The following is an 18,768-nucleotide window of genomic DNA, read 5'->3' as shown; positions in this document are numbered from 1 at the left end:
GGGCGCACTCCCGGCAACTCGTTGTTATGAAAACTTTACTCCACACCCTCAGATTTGAGTCCGTTGGCGGCTCCATGGTTGGCGGTCCCACGGATATTTTCCAGCGGGAGGCTTTGAAAACCAAAACAGACCATCTGTCCCTGTCAGCTTTTACGTGTAATGGTGTAGCTTCATCAGTTCGGGTGTTTGGCCGCCGTCTTTAAGAGCTCTGGGAATACATTGGCTTTGTTGTTTCAGCTTCCCTGCCATTGTACAGCGGATAATAATGCGATATCCTTGAACTATTTTCGTTTGAATCCCGATTCTCGCACTCACTGACTCTCTGCTTTATGCTGCAGTCTATATAACGTTAAGGACAAAACATGCCACCCAAAAAGCAGCAGAAAAAGCCCATGGCGAACATCTCCAGCTCCCTCGACCTGGAGTCGGAGGACATCAGCCTGGAGACCACGGTGCCCACAGAGGACATCTCCTCCTCTGATGAGCAGAGGAACGGGTCGCAGAAGGTCACCCAACAGCTGATCGAGAGGAAAGAGCTGCTCCACAACATACAGCGGCTCAAGATCGAGTTGTCTCAGAAGAACCTTGCTATAGACAACTTGAAAGTCGACCATCTGACCAGGGTAAGACACATCTGAAAGTCTTCACAAGAATCTAATGTAATCTATTGTGGAAAAGGAGGTTGAATAAAGTTGTCTCCTTCCTCGTTGCAGATTGAGGAGTCGGAGGAAAGACTCAACGATGCACTTCACCAGAAGCAGGTCTTGGCCCTGCGATTGGACAGCCAGCTGAAACTAGCCCAGGAAGAGAACAGGTAAGGGAGTCGGAAGAGAAGATGTGCTTGTTAAATGTTGTCCATCAATATTGGACGATCAATTTAAATACTTTGATGTTATGGTCTTTGCACAATTGTTGACTTATCAGAAGTTGATAAATTGATATGATATATGAATATGATACATTTTCTGGTTTTAAAAACAAAACAAAGCCTATGTGATAAATTAATATTATTTATCATTTGTTGAACTCATTAATCCTATTCTTCAGCCTATGGGACACTTGCACCACCACCTCCAGTGGATCTCTGCATGGGTAGTCAGTGCTGACTCTGCCTCTTTCTGCTCCACTCTCCTCAGAAAACAGCAGTCCCTGCGTAAGCAGGAGATGGACGGCATACTGCAAAGGCAGCAGCAGCTGGAGGAGACCAACCGCCAACTGTGTGACAGGGCGGGCCAGCTGCGGAGGTCCCTCAGGCAGCTGGACATCTCCCAGGCCAAGTACCAGGAGCTGCAGGCTCAGCCCGACGACAAGCTCTCCATCCCAGAATACGTGGCGGTGAGTGTCGTAGGACCAGCTCCTCGTTCTGGTACTGATGTGGATCTACAATTTCTATCAATACGGTGGCTCGTTAAACACACCAACCATGCAGCTATAAAAAGGAAAAAAAGGCAGTAATCACATTCTAAATACTGTATGTTTAATGGGATATGCATAACATAGCATCAGTGTTGAAAGGGAAATTGTTGTGTGTGTGTGTGTGTGTGTGTGTGTGTGTGTGTGTGTGTGTGTTGCTACCAGATGCGGTTCTATGAGGTGGTGACTCCTCTGCGGGGCCAGCTCACCGACCTCCAGCTCAGGACCGGTGGCCTGATGGAGGAGCTGGACAAACACAGGAACCAGAGCAAGACTCTCATGGAGGTGCAGTATGTGTGCAGTGTGTGTGTGTGTGTGTGTGTGTGTGCGTGCGTGTGTGCGCGCATTCTATTTTCATTGTAAACATTTTGTTACTAATCTATATTCCTAAACTATGATAGCCAGATATTATTTTTCATTCATCGTGATGTCAACGTGTCCTGACGTCATCAAAAGTGTTTTTCATATAAACACAGCTGCATGGGATGGAAATTTGCTTTTCCAAATGAAAGGGTACTGTTAGTTGGTAATATCAGTGCATCCCTAGTACGTACGATGTTTTTTCTGACAAGGAAGACGTACATTGAGTGTGTGTTTGTGTGTGATACAGAGCTATGATGAGGAGCGGAGGCTGCGTACGGAGCTTGAAATGCGTTGTCAGAGACTGACCCTGGATCTGGCCGACACCAAACAGAACATCCAGGAAGGAGATTACCGGCGAGAGAACTACCCCAGCCTCAAACGGTGTGTGTGTGTGTGTGTGTGTGTGTGTGTGTTTTTTATGTGTTTGTGTTTATGTGTCAGATGAACCACATTTGTGACTCATGGAACTACCTGGGGTGCAGTGGTGAGACAGAGCACAGATTATTTTTTAACATAATGTTTTTGGGAAACAATGCTGCTGTTTGACTAATGCTTTGCTCTTAATTTTTTTTTTTTTGGGGGTCGGGCTATGATGAATCATTTCCAAGTAGGGCTACTCTGCATTCTAAGTGTTCCTAAGTGTTGTTTGTCAATAGTGCCCAGTGGCATATGTTGAGTTTGCAGAATATATTAATAAACCTATTTATGTGGGCTTTTTTTGGGCCTTCCTGGACCGGACAATAAGGATAGACAGGAAAGCAGGTTGGAGACAAGAAGGAATGACAACAGTCCTTATGGCCACCGTAGTAAGCACACTAGTTGATGGAGCCCCACAGGTTGTGGTTGTAATGCTGCCTTTGTGCTGGGGTGGTCTGTAGGGAGCGCGATGGCTTAGAGGTGGAGGTAAAGGAGCTGAGGAGGCGAATGGAGACCCTGGACCTGGCTCACAGCTGCCAGAGCAGAGAGAAGGATGGCCTCAGCAAGGAGGTATCTCAAGCATACACAAACCGAATATATACACGCTCAATGACTTAAAAACACAAATGTACACACACACACACACACACACACACACACACAGGGGAGAGAATGATTCTGTTGTAGTTCAGCTATCATATAAAACTGTTTAAATTATATTATTTATATCACCATCACCCACTATCCTCCCTCCCATTCTAACCATGTCAAGAGCATTGAAATAATAACGTAATGTAACAGTGCTGTTCCCCCATTCGTCCTGCAGGTGGCAGCGTTGCAGCAGTCGGTGAGCCTGCTGCAGAAGGACAAGGACTACCTCCACAGGCAGAACATGGAGCTGAGCGTGCGCTGTGCACACGAGGAGGACCGTCTGGAGAGAGTGCAGGTCTGCAGCGTTGACCCCCTAGTCCCCTCACTTTGGTTTATGATCATATGTTTTATTACTGTAATATAACATAATTAAATGTGCGGTGGCTCTCATGCACCTCAGCCTCTGAACTCCCTGTTTCTCCACCTGTGGCTCAGGTGCAGCTTGAAGACACCAAGAGGGCCCGGGAGGAGGTGTACGAGAAATATGTCTCGTCCAGGTTAGCAGCGTAGCCCTCGGCCAGGCAATTAGACTTATTGCTGGGGGGGGGGGGGGGGGGGTACTTAAATAAAGCACAACTTGCATAGTGCAAGATTTGTGGCAATTTGTTGGGGTTACAGTTCCGTTTGTGCAGTCTGTGTGAATAGAATAAAAAGGCATTACTAATTGGGCGTAGCAGTTCCCATAGTCCCCCGCCTCTATTATAAACGCATTAAGAGACGGAACATTAAAAAGAAAAAAAACAAAACACAACAAAGACCTTTTCTGGTGTGAGGTCCATGTTCAGGCAGGAGGGTCTGTCCTTCATAACGTTTCATCCCGTTGTCCATTATTCTCATGATTTTCTGTTTCTCTGTCCAGAGACCAGTACAAGAGCGAGTATGAGGCCAAGCTGAGGGAGGAGCTGGAGAGCATCAGGCTGAAGACGGGCCAGGAGATAGACCACCTGCAGAGGGCCTCCAGGGAGATGTACGAGAGGGAGAACAGGTAGGGAGACCCGTGTCAGCAGGGCTCAGCGGTCCGTGCTCTGGTGTCGTACACTAGGACGCCTTAACCGCTGCACCGCGTCCAAGACGAACATTCACTTGGGTTCATTTGGGCTGTTTTAGCGTCAGCGGGGTGAGCTTCACACGCTCCAGGAATACCTTGGAGTCCATTGGTTCAATATTCAGTCTGTGCGATGTGAGATGCATTACCAGAAAAACACTGTTCAATGCTTTGGGAACCTATGAACTTTTATGTTCTTTTTTTTTCAGTGATCAATGAATTCTGTTATTTACAAGTAATGGGTGCAGATTTGAGTGAGACATAATTTTTTTTGGGGGAAACATAATTTCCCCCAAAAATGTATCAAAACTAATAATATTGATTTGGCAATGATTTCCCGTTGCCTTGGAAACGCATATATATGACAGGCTAGACATGCACGTCTTTATTTAAAGAGCCAACGCCTGGTGGTATTGCTGGCCCCACCCCCTTCCCAGACACTGCCTCGGTTGTATTGTACAACTGATGATTCAGCTCACTTTACTGGACGTCTCATGAGATACAAGATATATCTCATCTTATCATAATACAATACGATATAATACAATTCCCCCACAGCTGAATCCATTTCTAAACTTTGTGAATATAATACTGTGTATCTTTCCTTATGCCAACGCTAACATTCACATTTGTAACTTAAAATATGCATTTGACTCAAAGTTTTTGTTGTAGTCTTGTTGCTGGGCCAATGGAAGACAAATGATGAGGATTTTCATCATGTTCAAGACTCTCACAAATTACACACTGTTGGTTAATGCCTCAGACAGCAGCAATTTACATGGCTGTCACTCAGTTAACTCCAAATCATAGAGCTTTGCATTGCTGTAAATAGAGCAGCAGTGCATAATCATAATAATAAGGATGTTGACATAAAACGTGTGTGTGTGTGTGTGTGTGTGTGTGTGTGTGTGTGTGTGTGTGTGTGTGTGTGTGTGTGTGTGTGTGTGTGTGTGTGTGTGTGTGTGTGTGCTCATTCTAGGAACCTGCGTGAGGCGAGAGACAACGCTGTGATGGAGAAGGACCGGGCGGTGGGCGCCGAGAGAGATGCTCAGTCCAGATACGACCAACTGCTGGAACAGTGAGTGCCACTGTTCGATGCCCTCCCAGCCGCTCACTCCAGCGCGCCGCTCCGCGTGGGGCTGCCCTGCGTGATATTTACGGATAGCCCCTCTGTCACAGTTCAGTCGTCTTTCAGGGGTTGCTTTTACATTTTGTTAAAAGATGCTCCGTTTACTAATACCCTCCAAAACACAATTCTCTCCTCGACCCACCTGCATAAATCAACTTTTACGACCATGGATAATAACCACAGGATAAAATTGGATTGGTTTGTCCTACGATAAACACTTAATGTTTAATAATATTTTATTATGATTATGGGTAACCCCCCCCCCCCCCCCCCCCGATTTGAATCTGGGGTTAATGATCTATAGGGAAAGTAAATTCCCAGTGGTGTGAGTGCACCTTAAGCTATGTGCAGGCCGGTTTTGCTGATCTCGTTCTATGGCAGGCGTAGGGACTGCTTACAGGACAGAGCCTCTCATACCAGAAATACTTGAGGAATGCAACGTCTGGGGGCCAAAACAACCTTCACCAGTCCCCTGTCCCCTCCCTGCTCCCGCACATCCCGACATTAAAAACAGGAACAAAAACACTGACCAAAAATGATGCAATGTACAAATCAAAAGGAGAACCGGTACTATTTATTCTTTGCTTTTTTTTTATAGCAAATCTTTTAACATGACTCATATCTTTGTTGTCATCAGCGCAACAGTTGAGGGGAGAGAGCCAGGACGGGGGAGGTGTGTGTGAGTGTGTGTGTTGGGGGAGGGAGGGGTATCTTCAGAGGGGCAAGCCGGGGCAACTGTTTAATCTGTCAACGTCCCCCCCCCCCCAGCATTAAGACGTGTGGTGTGTTGAAAGACCATGAAGGTGAAGCGCACTATGATTAAGATCCCATCTGAAATATAAAGAGCAAAGCTTACATGGAACGGAGCACATTAATTAATGTGCTAATTAATGTGCTCCATCCGCTTTGAAGCCACCATGGGAACCACACAGGGAAGCGAGGTGACACACAGACGCTATCGTGAGAGCGATGTCGGCCCTATTTGGAAGGTCAATAGGTAGAAGTTACAATCGCTCAGAAATGACATGAGGCAATTTTTTTTAAGTTTAGAGTTTCTTTTCGCCATGGCAGCCAATTGTTCGGTTTTGTTGTGAATTGACGTGCGTGTGTGTGTGTGTGCTCGTGCTGACGCATGTGTACGTGCTCATGTGTGCGTGTCTACGAGTGTCAGTAAGTCCCAATCCGGTCATATGTCGGGGAGGGGTGGTGGGAACTGAAGCTGCGTGTGGTTTACCTTCCCTTACCACAAATCATGAGCGTTGTTCTGTTATGTTGGAGCAGGTCAGTGTAAGGCCATGAGGTGACATGTCCGTGAATTACCAACATTACCGTCCTCTCAAAAGGAAAGGCCACCGCTTCCCCTTCTAGAGGTTGAGTCATTCTCATAGATGGAAATAGTACAAGCATTAGGATTTCACCTATTCATTCTGTTTCTTGTCTAGGCTTGCGATATAATACAAATGGTGGCAAAAAATTGTCCCATTTATTTTTCTCTCGTGGTTATTGTCTTTAGTCAAACCAAGAACAAATAAAGTATCAATACATTTCATTTGATGGAGTTTCCTGTACCCACACCCTGCCTTGCCTGGCTGTAAAGAAGTGAGCCTTTTATTGTGTCACGTCCTTTATCGGCCTGTTAGAATCGAGCTCATCCGTTTATATCGGAACATTTCGATATCAATTTTTATAGTATTTTAATACCTTTGAGGACTGTTTCGGATATCATTGCATAACTAGAAACACACACACACACACAATCGATACACAGCTCCAAACAGCAGCAGCAGCACTATGCTCCACATGTACACTGACACTGCAGTAGCGACTTCAAATGCCCCTCATTTTTGAAGCTCTGTACCACCAGCTGTTAGTCATTCCTTGCGACCCCCCCCCCCCCCCCCTCTCGCGCTCTCTCTCTCTCTCTCTCTCTCTCTTTATCTGTCTATCTCTCTCACCCTCCCTATCTCTCTCTATCCCTCTCTCTCTCTCTCCTTCTCTGCCTCGCTCTCTCTGATCACATTCCCACTCGGCAGCTCCATCGCAGGCCAGGAACGACAGATGCCCCGCCACAAGCCTTTAACCCCTTCACCCTGCACATGCCTCTATTTTTGGGGGGCAAAGAATGAAGCGGACACGATTGATATGGCGTCAGCCAGCATTCCCAGAACGCAGCACCGTACACAACCCCTCTTCCTCCTATTCGGTGAATGTTGCCGAGTGCAGAACGTTTGACGTTAAATGGCCGGAGAATTGATCACCCAATATCGATTTCTTTGGGGTAAGGCGGGGGGGGGGGTTGTATCTCCAGGGTAAGGGACACCTCACGGGGTGTAAATAAAGCGTGTGCTCTGGGACGCGCTGTACTTCAGGCCCTTGTTTTTACGAAAACAACGCCGGGGTTGTTACGATCGATACGATTGGACAGCGAGGGAACACACCTCCGCCTTGCCCTTTGGGAAATTATTTGTGTTGGTTTGAGACGCTTTTAGCCGCGGCCATCCACTGACAGGGAGGCACGCGGACACAATGCTGATCGCGCCCAACATCGCGAGAGCGCTGACCCTTCCGGGCCGTCGGGTGCATGATGAAATCCATAAGGGCCGGCTGCAATGGAGAGTTATTAATATTGTCCACCAAGTGACTCTCTGGCCCCAATTACGCCAGCCGGCGGGCACGTGGCCGAGGGCGTTCGCCTCGTGTGAACCTCCGCGAGGGGCTTGTATAAGGGAATGGAAACAGCCTTTCTCCACCTTTTTTAATGAACACCTTCACCAGCTGCCAACTTCCCCCCCAAATAATGAAATGTAAACGTAGATTAGCCCAGGAATTTCTTGTCCGTTTTCAAGCTAAACATTTTTTCAGGAAGTTGTCTTATACATTCAGGAATAGATCCTGTCCTCACTGCTACAGAAGTGGTTTTCTGTTTTATACTCATTAGAAATTGGTGCTTTGAATTCCTCCCTTCTCAACCTGAGGCTGCAGTTGTACCTCTCCACCGGTTAAATGAGAACTCAACCACATTCATGGAAATGTGAAGAAAAGAGCTTATATATTTTTCGGGATAATTGTAGCAAGATGTCCTTTTTTTTTGGAATATTCAATTTCACATTCTTCATATTTTTCGATTTCTATGCTTTCATTTTGGTAATTTTCATGTATTTTTAAACTGAAATCAACTAATTAACCCAGAAGGGGAAAGCAAAGGTTTTTCCAAACAAGTCCAGGCTTAATCTTACCTGAGCCCGGTATTTTGTGATGCTGAACCACCTGGGAAGTCATGCTGGGAAACTGTTTGGAAAAGTCAAAAAGTACTCAAAAAGTACTTAGCTGGTGATTGGATTACCCATCTTTCTAACACCTAGATCACGTGGTTCCTCCATAGGAAGCTGATTGGTCTGAACCGCTATGGTTCGGCCACAATCGCATTTCTTCCAGCTGCCTCGCAAAGTAATGCATATTCCGACTGTGGAGAGAATTGTATTTCTCGGATAACAAATCTCCAACCCATGTCAAACAAAAAAGATTAATCAGTCACTGCAGGATTTATTATTTGCCAAAGAAAACATCACTTTAATGGGAAAAAGGAAACGCTAAAACAAACTTTGCACAATGCTAGATGGATACTACATAGTTTGATATCATTAATTTAAGAAACACATTTGGTGGAAACCAACCATGCAATTCGAGTACCGTCCGTCTCTCAGATTGTCAGAGTTAAATGCCATGATCACTTGCTTGTGCTGGCATCTTAATGAAGTGTTTGTGTGTGTCTGTGTGTCTGTCTATGTATCGGTGTGTGTGTCTGTATGTCTGTGCAGGTACCGCCAGCTGCAGCTGGGGACGGACAGCCGCGTGGCCGAGCTGTCCAACCAGACCAAGCTGAGCTCGTTCGAGGCGGAGCGGGCTCACATGGTCCAGGAGGAGACGGCCAAGGCCCTGGGCCTGTGCCAGGTGGAGTGCGAGAAGCAACAGAAGAAGCTGGAGGTATGTCCCTCACTCCGATAATAGAAGGCCTTTCAGGGGTTGGTTTCCAGAAATGGTATCATGTGTGAAGTTCACATTATGTAGAATGAAAAAATATATAATTTAGAAAACATTTTAAACAAAACATTATAAAAAAAAATCCTATTCAAGTAACGACAACAAAATAATGCCATCTTGAAGGAAATGAGCTCTTTGAATGCATTACACTGTACCCTTCAGTCACGACACTGTACCAACAATCTACTATAACAACACGGGTCGGAGGTCAATGATCGGTCAGTTATCCAGTTCTCCTTCGTTTCGGAAATGTCGTTTGATTACCATTAACTTCCCGCCACCATGTTTAGCAGCCGGTCTTACATCAACATCCACAGCGTCGTCGGCATTCTGGTCAGAGCGTTGACACTGAGGAACGAGACGAACGTACACGCCGTGATAAAGGGTCACTCAACCGGAGGACATCGACGGGCGGGCGGCCACAGCAAAAAAGTCAGAGTCTTTCTTATTAAAAAAAGGAGCCCTGCGCTCTGGTCCTTCTCAGATGTTGACGCAAGAGTTCTACGGGCTCCAGACGGTGTCGGAGAAGCGCGCGGTGGAGCTGCAGGCCCAGAACGCCGAGCAGGCGGCCCGGCTGCAGACCTACGAGAGGCTGGAGCAGGAGCTGGACCAGGTCACCATGCAGGCCGCCGAGAGTAAGGACCAGGACACCCCCCCCCCCCCATGGCGCGCTGTGTTTTGTATTTAGGCTGGTGGATCAAATCTGTTGACGTGGAGCGCTGAAACAGAGTTTGATTAGGGTGTCATTGGTTAGTTCATATTTCATGTCTGTCTATGCCAATTCACATGCAGCTTCGATTTTTGTGAACACTTGCATACTGCAAATAATTGTACACAGAGTTGTTGTTGTTGTGCCAGTATTTCAAAAAAAAGACGAGGCTTTGATCACCATATTGTGAAACTTCTGCTCGCAAATAGAAATCCCTGGTAAGACATTCCCCAGGAATACGTTCACAACAGGTCTGGCTAGCCGTAAAGCCTGTACCCTGTGACCACTCCGTCAGTGAGCCAAGGTTCAAGAGCAACTTCCTCTCTCCCCAGTCGAGAACGAGGAAGAGGCGGAGAGGGTGCTCTTCTCGTACGGCTATGGCGCCAACGTTCCCACCACGGCCAAGAGGAGACTCCAGCAGAGGTAGACACACCCAGCGTCTTCGGGCTGCTCTCGGCTGGTCTTGTCTTACCGGTTTGGCCTTTTGTTTTGGTCAGTGTTTGCACAGAATAGACTTTTAGGACTATAGGACTGGGTTCACTATAGGATTTGGTGCACTATAGGATTTAGTTCACTAAAGGATTGGGTTCATACCGTCCAAAAAGTATGAAATAAGTGTGCCGAGATCCTTGAACATGCAACATGGAAATTCTCCTCTGCCTCCTCCCCCATTAGAACCATCACATCACAAATCGTACTCCCATGCGAGCGCCAGCTATTTCGATTCAGACACAGAAAATCAGTGAATCAAATGCCGCTATGTGAAATTATGTACATTGATAAACCTGATCGATTACAGTTATAGTCTGTTGTGTATTGATGAATTGACCTGAATTCAGGGTTAGGGTCAAGCATCTCCTCACTTTACATTAAAGTCATATCTTAAAGTGGCAAAACAAGATAATATTTAACAAAAATATAACCAAAAAACAAACACTATGCATAAGGCATGTTAAGAAGCCGTTCCTTGACATGGCTGATGCATTTTGTTGTTATTTTGTTCTATCATGTTGTTGATATCAGAACATGAATAAGCCCGGCCCCGCTCAGGCACAGATTCAAACACGCAAACATCGTCTGGTATCAGTGGACGTAGTGTCTTTAGTGGCCATCACAGACAAGTGTCCGTGACAGTCAGGTGACGGCCCCACGTCAACAGATGCTCCCATATCACCCGCAGCCATCCCTGCTTGGCAGGCCTGGCCGTGGCACCGGCCCAGCTGATCACTCGGCTCGTCATGTTAAACGCTAAACAGAGAAGTGTATTAAGCTATCGCTCATGCTAAGACTTTTACCCATCTCTAAGCTGAGCTCTGTTGGTATGGATTTACTGTATTGTAAGTGAGAGGGGGGGGGGGATTACTAACTGCAGATGTATGCACTTCTTGTGATGTCACGTATTGGCTTTACATTCAAAGTAGCTTTCAGCAGGTCCATTACTGAAGGCGTAAATACAAGTTGCTTGTTGTATTTGTTATTGACAGCTTGGGTTATGGAGGGGTTGCCCTGACTCAATAATACGCAACTGTTATAGATGCAAAATAAATACATTATATAGATATATATTAATATTAAAACTACTGTCTCAGTTATACGTTTTATTTTAACATGGTGTCTAAATATTAATAACCCATTCCCCCAGCGAAGGGAGTTCTATCTATGTTGTCTCCGGAGGAATGAAAAAATGATTGTTGAAAAGTGACACAGCGCATATTTCATGATTTTGCAGGCTTAACGCAAAAAGACCAGCCCCTACAGTTCATACATTAAGATAGGATGTTTTGTTGGTGGATGGCTGTAAGTTCCTACATGCTTGACACCTAACTTACCTGCTCATAATATCTGAAAAATCTATGCGTGTGTGTGCGTGCGTGTGTGCGTGTGTGTGTGTGTGTGTGTGTAGCGTTCACCTGGCTCGCAGGGTGCTCCAGCTGGAGAGACAAAACACCTCACTAAGGAGGGAGGTGGAGAAACACACCACACAGACAGGTCACATCTCAGAGGAGGTAAGAACACACACACGCACGCACGCACGCACGCACGCACGCACGCACGCACACGCACACGCACACGCACACACACACACACACCTCTGCTTATGCTCCCAGTAAGCATTACAATGGAAAATATGATGGAATGCATAAAAGCAACCCTAATGATAACACGGGGCGCCCTGGTGGCTCACTGGGTAGACCTTATAGGCTCAGTCCTGAACGCAGCGACCCAGGTTCGAATCCTTCCCGTGCTGCATGTCCTCCCCTCTATCTCTCATACCTTCCTCTCTATCTCAGTCTATAATATAAAAGCATTAATGTGTTTATAATAATAACATGCCATCATACAGTATTTACTAAAAAAAATATTTAGAATACCGTATTTTCCGCACTATAAGGCGCACTTAAAAGCCGGTAATTTTCTCAAAAAACGACAGTGCGCCTTATAATCCGGAGCGCCTTATATATGGATCAATTGGTTAATTGGTTGATCCATACTGGTTGTAAACGGCGCTCTGTCAAAATGTTTCAGTATGAAAAACCAATAAAAACAATTTAATAATAATAATAAAATGTTTCACTACGACTACGATAAAGCCACACCGCTTGCAGCATTACGGCTATCGTAGTCAGTGCACACAGCATTTTACTGCGCTTACTCACAGTCCCAGTATCTCACAGTATCACACTCACAGTATCTTCTATGCTATGCGCCTTATAATCCGGTGCGCCCTATTTATGAAAAAAGTTCTAAAATAGGTCATTCATTGAAGGTGCGCCTTATAATCCGGTGCGCGTTATAGTGCGGGAAATACGGTACATTGTTTTTCAATCATCTCTATAATTGTTTCTATGATTGTAAATTTGTCTATTTTTAAGAATAAAACTGCACTTCCCTCCTGTAGTAAACTTGTGTACCACCATTGGTACGCGTAAAGCAGGTTCCATATCATCGGTCTAGTGGGTAGGGCCAATCCTAACTGAAAGGTTCTAGGTTTGAAGCTCAATGTCTGCAGTCTACCTGTAGACATTGTTGAGCACGATGCCCCACCCCTCCCTGGTCTTTAATTACAAGTATCTACATAAGATAAATATCACTCGAAGTGGCTTTGGATCAAATCATCTAGGCCACAGGTCATGCTGTCACAGTGGACCAGGAAGATGTGGGCTTCCATTCCATGTGCACAGTGAGCACTGGTGCTATCCTGTGGTTTGTGGGTTCAACATATTACAAGTGGGCCTCCTTTCTTGGGCTGTCTTTGTCACCACAGATCGCTGGGCAGCCATTTGTTTCTGGACTTTTTTTTTTCACAGTGCTGTAGTAGTATGTCGGCGTCGAATAAGAAAAAGCAAGCATTCAAGCGCTAATATACACATGCTGCTTCCAATGTCATTCATTGTTGCGTCCTTTCGCGTTTCGGAAAAATAAATTACGCTTTCTAGGCGGTCGGCGGATGCAATCTAGGCGCTGTCTGCTTCCAACCATCTCAAAGCCTTCTCGTGAACAAGGTGTGTGAACCGGAATCTTAGAAGCTGTCAAAGTGGCTGACAGCGGGTATCACCGCTGCAAAGGCCGTGACGGACACGCTCGACTCTCTCCCGTGACTCATTACACCAACCACCGAGGGCTGGTGTTTTGTTATGTTTGGACCGTCCTGCCTGTGTTTATACTGCTACAGTCTTTTATTCGAATCGCTCTCGAATATTTCTTTCTTTGCATCTCTCGAGCCCGTGTGTGTGTGCCTTATCGCATCACGTTTGTGATACTCGTGCCGTGAGGGGCCAACGTGTGGGGCCCCGTGGAGTTGGGGCTGGTGGTGGGCCGAGCCTGCTAATTAAATAAGCCAGCCATTCACCTGTCCAGGTTGATTGATAGGCACCTGGATTGCCACATGACTCAAAGGGCATGAAAGAAAGAGGGTGAAAAGTAATGTTATCTATTCACAGGATAGTCCCTGGGTGTGCACCACTTAGCCGCCCACATATACGCCACTCTACCTCCACACCCACACCCCGGTTCACTCCCCTGCAATACTAATAGGCCGTAAAAATAGATTATCCAGTAACGCCGTTAAAGATTATGTAGCGTTGTAGATTATGTAATCTGAAACTTATGTACACAGCGATCAGAGCGCATTTAGGCGCATGTCGACCCAAAAATTTTCTACATTTCCGTGAAATTGTAGCACTGGGTGGTTTCTCAATGAATGTTGTGATTTATTAACAGCTACCGGTATTAGGTAGGTCGGGTTCCGCAGTTAGTCATGGTTTTACATTGGCTCAGTGCAGAACAATCAATTTTTTTTTTTTTTGTTGTTTTTTATTGGTCCTGTGTCGCCCTGATGCAGCTGAAGGCCAGCCTGACTGCTTTGGCTCCCAGCCTCAAACCAGTCACTCCCCTGTTTCACAACAATGGACCGACATGTGTTTATTGTTGCCGCTGCGTTTGTGATGTCTGTGTTGTCTGTGTTGTCTGTGTTATCTATCCGCCTGTCTGCATTGTCTGTGTGTCTATTAATGCCTGTTGTGCGCCACGCCCCCTCAGCTGTCCACAGCCAATCGGCTGCTGCAGCAGACCCAGCAGCCCTACAGCTACCTGATAGAAACCGTGCGGCAAAGGGACGCACAGATCGCCTTCCTCAAAGAACAAGTGGCCTCCCTGGAGGACAGCGTGAGGTAAAAAAAACACGCACACGTGCACGCACGCCCGCACACTCTGAGACGCTTGAACCACCCCCCCAAACCCCCCTGACACAGAACAGGGTTTTTCTGTACTTTTGTGTGATGGGTCTCGCGTATTTCCAGCCTACATGCATTAAAAGTTTAAATGTGTTCAACTTTGGCCTACTCCTCTATAATAGTTATATTATTATAGTCTATATTTATTCTGAAAGTAAAGTGATTCTTATGGCATGCCATCCCCGCTAACCATGCAGGTTATCTCTCTTCTAGTGCCCAGACTGAGCGCGTTAGCCTAGCAGGAAACCCACGGAATAAAATATAAACTAAACTAAGAGGGGTACACACACAAAGTCTTCCCCTTAACTTGAGAGGGGAACACACACACAACCTTCCCCGTAAACTGAGAGGGGAACACACACACAACCTTCCCCGTAAACTAAGAGGGGAACACACACACAGTCTTGCCCTCACACTGACAGGGGAACACACACACAACCTTCCCCTGAAACTGCGAGGGGAACACAAACCTTACACAGAGATGAACCAGACCCATGGCCTTATTGCTGTACGTTGCTTACTGTGTTGTATTTAAGCAAGTCTTTATGGTCTATCGGTCTTTCGCGTCCGGAGTGCAGGTCACCCTGAACAGGAAATACAACCAAATGCAATTCATTTTATTAGGAAATCTGTAAAGTTTCCTGTTATCTGACCTTATCTTATGAAATGGGTGAGAATGCATTGAGTTACCATTACCCTGTTGTTGTGACACAGGTGTGTGTGTGTGTGTGTGTGTGTGTGTGTGTGTGTGTGTGTGTGTGTGTGTGTGTGTGTGTGTGTGTGTGTGTGTGTGTGTGTGTGGTTTCTCCTTAACACTCTGCGATCGCAGGGGCCTCGGTGAGGCAATGTAATGCACATGCTCCGACGTGCACTAGCCTTGTTCATAGAGCCAGCTGATACCCTACAGGGAGATGCTGCCCATGTGAAATATGGGAAGAAATCGTGTGAAAAAGTGCTTTTTAGAGGCATCCATGCATGTGAGTGACACTGTGTTACCCTTAGAAGCAAACCACACAAACCAGTCTTGTTTCCCCCAATAAATCGCTGAGAGGTACTTCAATTTCTTGTATTTTCTTTGACTTGTGTTATGTTCAGAATTTATACCATGTGAACTTGTAAGCCGTTTGTGGTTGCCGTTTGGAGTGAAATGGTTGACTGAAATGCTGATGGATTGTTTCTCTGCGCTGTCTGTAATTATGTGCGTCAGCGCTTCTGGTTGTAATTCTAAACATGCATGAAGGTCTACCTTCCTATTTGTAGCCCATTGAGCCTTCTTGAAAAGGCACGTAGGTGATGGTTGTATCTCTGTGTATGTTTCATCAGCTCCCTGCGGAAGGAGCGGACAGCCTTGCAGCAGGTGCAGAACAAAATGGCGGCAGATTTGGAGAGACTTCTCAACCACAGAGAGGTACTCCTCACCATGTCATCAAGAGGGGCCGTCCAGTCAGGTCCCACCGGCTCATTTAATCCGACTCTAACCAGCAGATGGGATCCAGGAGTTAGGATTGATGCTGTTTGACCCGCCACTGCTGTTACAAGAGCAAGGAATCTCAGCCTGTGGTATTCCAAGTCGTGTATCTGTTTCTTTGCCTCCTTGTTGTTTATGCAGCGACAAAGAGGAATAGAGTTGAACCGATATACCTGCTCTGTAAGAGCTGTGTCTCAAGGCCTGGCCTGAAAATAAAAAAGTGAATAGGAATTCAACCCTTATGAGACTAGGCTCGACAATTTTATCCAGCTGCCCAACAATATTTTTAATTATCACAATCTTAACATTTGTGTTGGATTCTTGACAAAGAAACACAAATCGTATCGTCTTTTCTGCGCATAGTCAAATATCTAGTCAATCGTCAGCTCTAAAGATGTGTGTTTGCGTGTTGTGCCTGTGTATGTGTGCGCGCATGCGCTGCATAGGTGAAAGTCTGGAAGTGTGTGTCTCCTGCCAAATTGTACGGCATGAGCTACGTGCCCCTCTCCCAGACAGCTGTTGTGTAGCCTGGCTGCTTGGGATGCCGTGTCAGTGTGAGAGGGAGAGAGAGAAAGAGGGAGAGAGCCAGGGCAAGGGCAAGGGCTCACGTCTTCAGGGCTGATAAATCGACCCCAGAGACTTTCCCCTTTAACCTGCTGCCACCCCGCCACAGTATTAATCTGCGTAGGCTCATTAGCATTGCTCTCATTGTGGGATGTTTGCAGGTTAGGCCCGGGATAAATATGTCGGACCTCCATCGGAGTCCAAAGATAAATGTTGGATGTTTGAACGATGAACGCAGTGGGAGTGAAAGAGAACACAGATTAACTTTGAGGGGAGGAGGAACATAAATGGTGCTTGAACTTCATTGTCTCATGTGTTTCTCCCTCGTGCCCCTACCTTCCCTCTGGTCACAGGAGCTTGCCGTGATGAAGCAGGTGCTGATCAGCATGCGCTCGGGACAGGGGGAGGAGGCAGGGGACCGCCCCACAGGCCCCGGGGACCGTCGTCCAAAGCACCACATCGGAGCAGCAGAGGACGCGGAGGGGCCGGCCAGGCCGAAACCCACCGTGTTCGTAAGTGTCTGATGTCGCTGGTGGCAATTTCTTTATTTGTCTGCTAAATTTGTGTGAAATGTCAGATAAAACGACATTGTAATTGGTTATATGTTCAGGTTTTAATAAATCAACAATTACGTATTTAAATAAATCACATTCATTTAAATATATCATTCATATATCACATATATTATTTTATTTGCGCAACGTGTTACATGCTGTTTAAATGATCCCTGCCCATGTTGTGAGGTGATCACAGGCATTGTAACAATTCTGTCACTGTACATCCTTAAAGGGGCAGGGTGTAGAATACATTGGCATCTAGTGGAATGGATTGGGCCGAAATTAATGTTTATAAGTATTTTTTAATTACTGTGTAATGTCATGAAAATACAATCTGAGAATTATAGCTACATGGAGAGAGGATCCTCTCCCACGGAGCCAGCCATGCTGCACCGTCATGTTTCTACAGTAGCTCAGAAAGGACAAACGGCTTTAGCAAGGATGCATTTGACATTTTTATCATAATCCCCATCTCACTTGTAAACTATGACCTATAGTTAAACTGACTAAACAACTACATACAAATTATAAATCTATCAAGGAAACTCATCACTTGACACTAGGCTACTAAATGCTGTTGCAGACGATGATATATTATTGTAGGTTCTTTATAGGCCATTGTAGGCCACTGTAGCTTCTCCTACGTTAATGGAACCTCATCGCTAGAAGCCACTAAATCGTACATACTGCACCTTTCAGTAAAAAATGACTGATCATGGCTTTATGAAAACAGTTGGCAATGATTCACGACAATCATGCATTGACAGGAATACTTGGAAGGGACATGAATTTATTTGTGTGAAGACAAAATAGTGACGCAATTTTGTTAAACTTTTTTGCAGACCAAAAAGGAGGTTCCAGATTGGTATCGGAATAAACGCAATACTCAGCCTAAATGACACATGTTGTTACTGTATATAAGTATGTTTTGACTGTTTTATGTGCTGAGCCATGTTTTAGTATACATGAAAGATTAATGTTACATGTAACAATACTATCAAATGTCAATATTTTGCAATATTAACATAAAGATTTTTTTATAGATTCTTGCTGGTGGCTTCTTTTGTTCTGAAGGTCTTCCGTCTGTCAAACCAGATGTATCACCTTTTCGATAGAACACAAATTCCAAACTGAGTCACTGGATAATAATCCATGTGTCACGACAATGAGACTTGGCACAGCCGCCATTATTATTAAAGGTTGGCAGAGGTTAATTCAAGGTGGGCGGACGAGTTCCACCCTGTAGTCCTTTGATTGGTAGCCTAATCCTTGCAATCATAGATAATCTAGTTCTGTGAAGAACTGTGGCCTTGTAGCAAAGCCGTAAACGATAAACGGTTTTGTAAACGGTAAGTGTGTTTTAATTCCCTATAGGACCCCTCTTCAGGTACCAATGTGCCTAAGAAACGACTTTGCTATTGGGCTATACGTGTTATGTTTTTTGCCAATCGCAACGCCTGCTGCCCAAAAGCGCACGTGCCATTATACCTTACACATTGCACGTTTTGAACGTTTGTAGGAAATATGACTTTTTATTTGGTCTATGGTTTCCTCATGTATTTAGTAAGCCATTACTGGCCTAGTAAGTACAGGGTGGTGGCTACAAGCTAGCCGGATGGCCTGCCATTTCACATGTTTCATTTCTTCAGCGGTTGATTTGTATGAGTCAAGAGTCATT

At 45.6% G+C, this 18,768-nt stretch overlaps 1 protein-coding gene across 1 annotated transcript; it reads left to right on the top strand.

The window, feature by feature from the left end:
* Positions 1-125: 125 nt before the first annotated feature.
* On the top strand, positions 126-18,073 carry pibf1 (progesterone immunomodulatory binding factor 1). Its single transcript, XM_079730705.1, has 18 exons — positions 126-623; positions 714-814; positions 1,137-1,335; positions 1,579-1,698; positions 2,024-2,157; positions 2,655-2,763; positions 3,020-3,139; positions 3,280-3,341; positions 3,704-3,829; positions 4,869-4,967; positions 8,837-9,002; positions 9,544-9,694; positions 10,101-10,191; positions 11,672-11,774; positions 14,308-14,438; positions 15,825-15,909; positions 16,887-17,045; positions 17,933-18,073. Exons 1-18 carry the CDS (start codon positions 363-365, stop codon positions 17,987-17,989), a joined length of 2,274 nt encoding a protein of 757 aa, XP_079586831.1. The 5' UTR covers positions 126-362; the 3' UTR covers positions 17,990-18,073.
* The last annotated feature ends 695 nt before the right edge of the window (positions 18,074-18,768 follow it).

Source organism: Pollachius pollachius (assembly GCF_949987615.1).
Source record: "Pollachius pollachius genome assembly, chromosome: 2".
Lineage (NCBI taxonomy): Eukaryota > Metazoa > Chordata > Actinopteri > Gadiformes > Gadidae > Pollachius > Pollachius pollachius.
The sequence above is the reverse complement of the archived record's forward strand: the minus strand, read 5'-3'. Positions and strand labels throughout refer to the sequence as shown.